General features: G+C 76.6%; 1 protein-coding gene across 1 annotated transcript in view; it reads left to right on the forward strand.

Moving 5' to 3' along the window:
- EMIHUDRAFT_448662 (5'-3' exoribonuclease) overlaps positions 1 to 3,136 on the forward strand; it is a gene marked incomplete at its 5' end in the record, with an annotated part of 7,237 nt that overhangs the window by 2,619 nt on the left and 1,482 nt on the right. The window contains 4 exons of the mRNA XM_005757822.1: positions 2,257 to 2,546; positions 2,639 to 2,675; positions 2,746 to 2,858; positions 3,050 to 3,115. Of these exons, the coding sequence (XP_005757879.1) occupies positions 2,257 to 2,546; positions 2,639 to 2,675; positions 2,746 to 2,858; positions 3,050 to 3,115 (506 nt within the window). The remainder of the gene's footprint in view (positions 1 to 2,256; positions 2,547 to 2,638; positions 2,676 to 2,745; positions 2,859 to 3,049; positions 3,116 to 3,136) is intronic.

Below are 3,136 nucleotides of genomic sequence, written 5' to 3' on the forward strand. Positions count from 1 at the left end.
GGGCGCCCGTTGGCAGTCCATGTGCGGCATCGGGCGGGGGCCTCGGGGCGCGCGGCGCACGCGGGTGGTTCCGCGCGCCGCCGCAGGCGCCTGCCGCGCCGCCGCCCGCCGCCTTCTTTCCTCCTCCCCCGGCCGCGCCGGGCGGTGCGTGGGGGGCGGCCGTGCCTGTCGCGCCGCCGCCCGACGCCGCCTCCGAGGCGCCGCGCCGCCCGGCGGCTGCCGCGAGAAAGGAGCGCACTCGGCTCCCTCTCTGAGCCCCCCTCGCTAGCTCTTGCCTTCAGGCGCTCCGCCGGCTGCTCCGCATCAGCAACGGCGTCGAGGGCGGCGCCGGCTCCGCGCCCGCGCACGGCGCGCCTTCCGACGAGGGCGCGGCCGCCGACGGCGCCGCAAATAGCACCGCCCCGTCCATCTACAGCGGCTTCGCGACGGCCTTCACCACCTCCACGGCGCGGGCGGCCGACGCGGCGGTGGTGGAGGCACACGAGGAGCCTCTGCCGCCGCCGACGCCACTGCCGCCACTGCCGCCGCCGCCCCCGCCCCCGCCCGCGCACACGCTGGCGCCTCTTCCGCCGCCGCCGCCGCCGCCGCAGCCGCCGCTGGCGCCGGCGCCGCCGCAGCCGCCGCTGGCGGCGTCCGTCTCCGCCGCGTCGTTCGCAGAGGCGGCGCTCGCGGGCGGGCGCGAGGGCGAGAGCGAGGCGGAGGGGGTGGAGCGGGTGGCGGGGCTCATGGAGCTGCACTTCCGCGCGCTGCCGCCGCGGCAGGCGGAGGCGCACGCCCGCTACTACGCGACGCGCGTGCCTCTCCAGTCGTCCCCGGCGCCGGGCGCGCCGCCGCCGCCGCCGCTGGACGGCCGCGCGCTGGCGCGCTACGTCGTGCGCTGGTGCACCGAGCTGCTGCGCGGCCTGCGCTGGTCGCTCTCATACTACCTCGACGGGGTGCCCTCGTGGGACTGGTGCTTCCCGTACCGCTGCTGCTGCTCAAGGCCGCCTCCTCTTCACACCTCGCGCTGTGAACAGGTGCCTCCCCTCCGCTGCTCCTGCTCAAGGCCGCCTCCTCTTCACACCTCGCGCTGGCCACAGGTACTTTCCGTACCACCACTCGCCCCTCCTCGTCGACGTCGCCGCCCTCCTCTCGCTCGACCCGGCCGCCGGCTCCGCCGCGTGGGCGCCGTCGGCCCCGCTCCGCCCGTTCGAGCAGCTGCTGTCGGTGCTGCCCGCCTCGGGCGCGCGCCACCTGCCGCCGCCGCACGCGCAGCTGCTGCTCGCCGCCTGCGACCCGGCGGGCGGCCACCCGCTCCGCCCGCACTACCCGCGCGACTACATCATCGAGAAGGACCCAAAGGGCCGCCCGTGGCGCGACCTCGCCCTCCTCCCCTTCCTCGACGTCGCCGCGCTGCTCGACGCCGTCGCCGCGCTGCCGCCGCCGCCGCCCGCCGACGCGGCGCGCAACCGGCACGGCCTCGCGTACGCCTTCGCGTTCGACGGCTCGCAGCGCGGCGAGCTGGCGCCGCCCGCCGTCTTCGCCGGCCGGCTGCCGCCGCTCGCCCCCGCGCGCTCGGTCGCGCTGCGCATGAGCGGCGCCCCCCCGCGCGGCCAGGCGCGGACTTGGGGCGCTCGGCAGCCGTCTGGCTCACGAGGGGCGCGGCTGTTCAGCTGCGTGTTGCCTCTCGCAGGCGCGGCCGTCCGACGACGCGGCGGTCGTCGCTGCGACGCCGCCGCGCGGCTGGCCCGAGCTGGCGATGCGGCTGCCCTTCACCATGTCCCTCCGCGCCGAGGGCTGTGAATCGTAGCTGTGAATCGTGGAGCTGTGAATCGTGGAGCTGTGAGTAGGTCCCTCCGCGCCGAGGGCTGTGAATCGTAGCTGTGAATCGTGGAGCTGTGAACCGTGGAGCTGTGAGTAGGTCCCTCCGCGCCGAGGGCGTCCTCCTCGAGTGCATCGCCTCCAAGGCGCGGCGCACCGGATGCCCGAGCGCACCGCCACACCCCTGCCCTCCACCCGCACCTGAAGAGCCCACGGCGTCGACGGCACTCTGTCGCGTGCTCCCGAACGCACACCTGCCCAGCTCGGCCACTGCCCAGCTCGGCCACTGCCCAGCTCGGCCACTGCCCAGCTCGGCGCCTCTGAGCGCGGCGTCCTCCGCACTGCGAGGCGCGGGGCGCGTCGTGGATCATCGAGCTGCCGGGCGCCACACCAGCTCGGCGGCCGAGGAGTCGCGCGTCTGCCACCGACTCGCAGCCACACACCGAGCCTGAGTAGGCGCCCACCAGCTCGGCGCCGCGATCGAGAGCGCCGCCAGCTCGGACGCGGCCTCGCTCGCCCGGCGGCTGCTGCTCGGCAGTGGCAGGGGGCGCGTGTACGTCGACTGGCCGTACGCCGACGTGGCGGTCGCAACCTCTCTCGCGACCGCGGCCGGGCGGTGGTGGGCGGACCGGCGCGGGCAGCTGCAGGAGTGCGACATCCACCCGGGCGAGTGGCGGCAGCTGCAGGACGAGCTGCGCCTCAACACGCTCCACCACCGCGCGCTCGACACGGGGCGCGTGGCGCTCGTCATCTACGCGCGCCCGCGCCCGCTCGGCCAGCTGCCGCGCTCGACCTCGGCTCCTCGCGCGTACTCTCGGGCGCACTCCCCCCCCCGCAGGTGCGCCCGCTCGCCGGCTACTCGATCGGCCGCGACGGCGGCCTGCGGGAGCGTGCGGGCTCCCGCCCGCCGGAGCGAAGGGTGAGTTGCGGGTCGACGCGCGATAGGCAGCCTGCAGCAGCGGTGGGCGGACACGCCGCTGCCCGTGCCGGCGCAGCTCGTGCTCCCGGAGTGGCACCTCGAGGCGCTGCCCCCGCGCTCGGGCGGCCTTAGCGGGCTGGCCCGGCTGCCTAGACGCGGAAGCCGCACTCTCGTCCTCCAGCCGGCGCTCGAGAGGACACGCCCTCCGCCGTATTCGACCGCGTTCCGCGGCCCTCACTGCACTCGACCCGCCTCGTACTCACGCGGTGCTCCGAGTACTCTGCACCACACCGTGTTCCACGCCCGGAGGCTGGCGCATTCGCCTTGCAGGCCCGGCTCCAGCCCTCGCGCCGCGTCGCCGTCACCGGCGGCCCCCACTTTGGCGCCGTCGGCACGGTCCTGTCTTCGCCCGTGACG

This window comes from Emiliania huxleyi (assembly GCF_000372725.1).
Source record: "Emiliania huxleyi CCMP1516 unplaced genomic scaffold EMIHUscaffold_9, whole genome shotgun sequence".
Lineage (NCBI taxonomy): Eukaryota > Haptophyta > Isochrysidales > Noelaerhabdaceae > Emiliania > Emiliania huxleyi.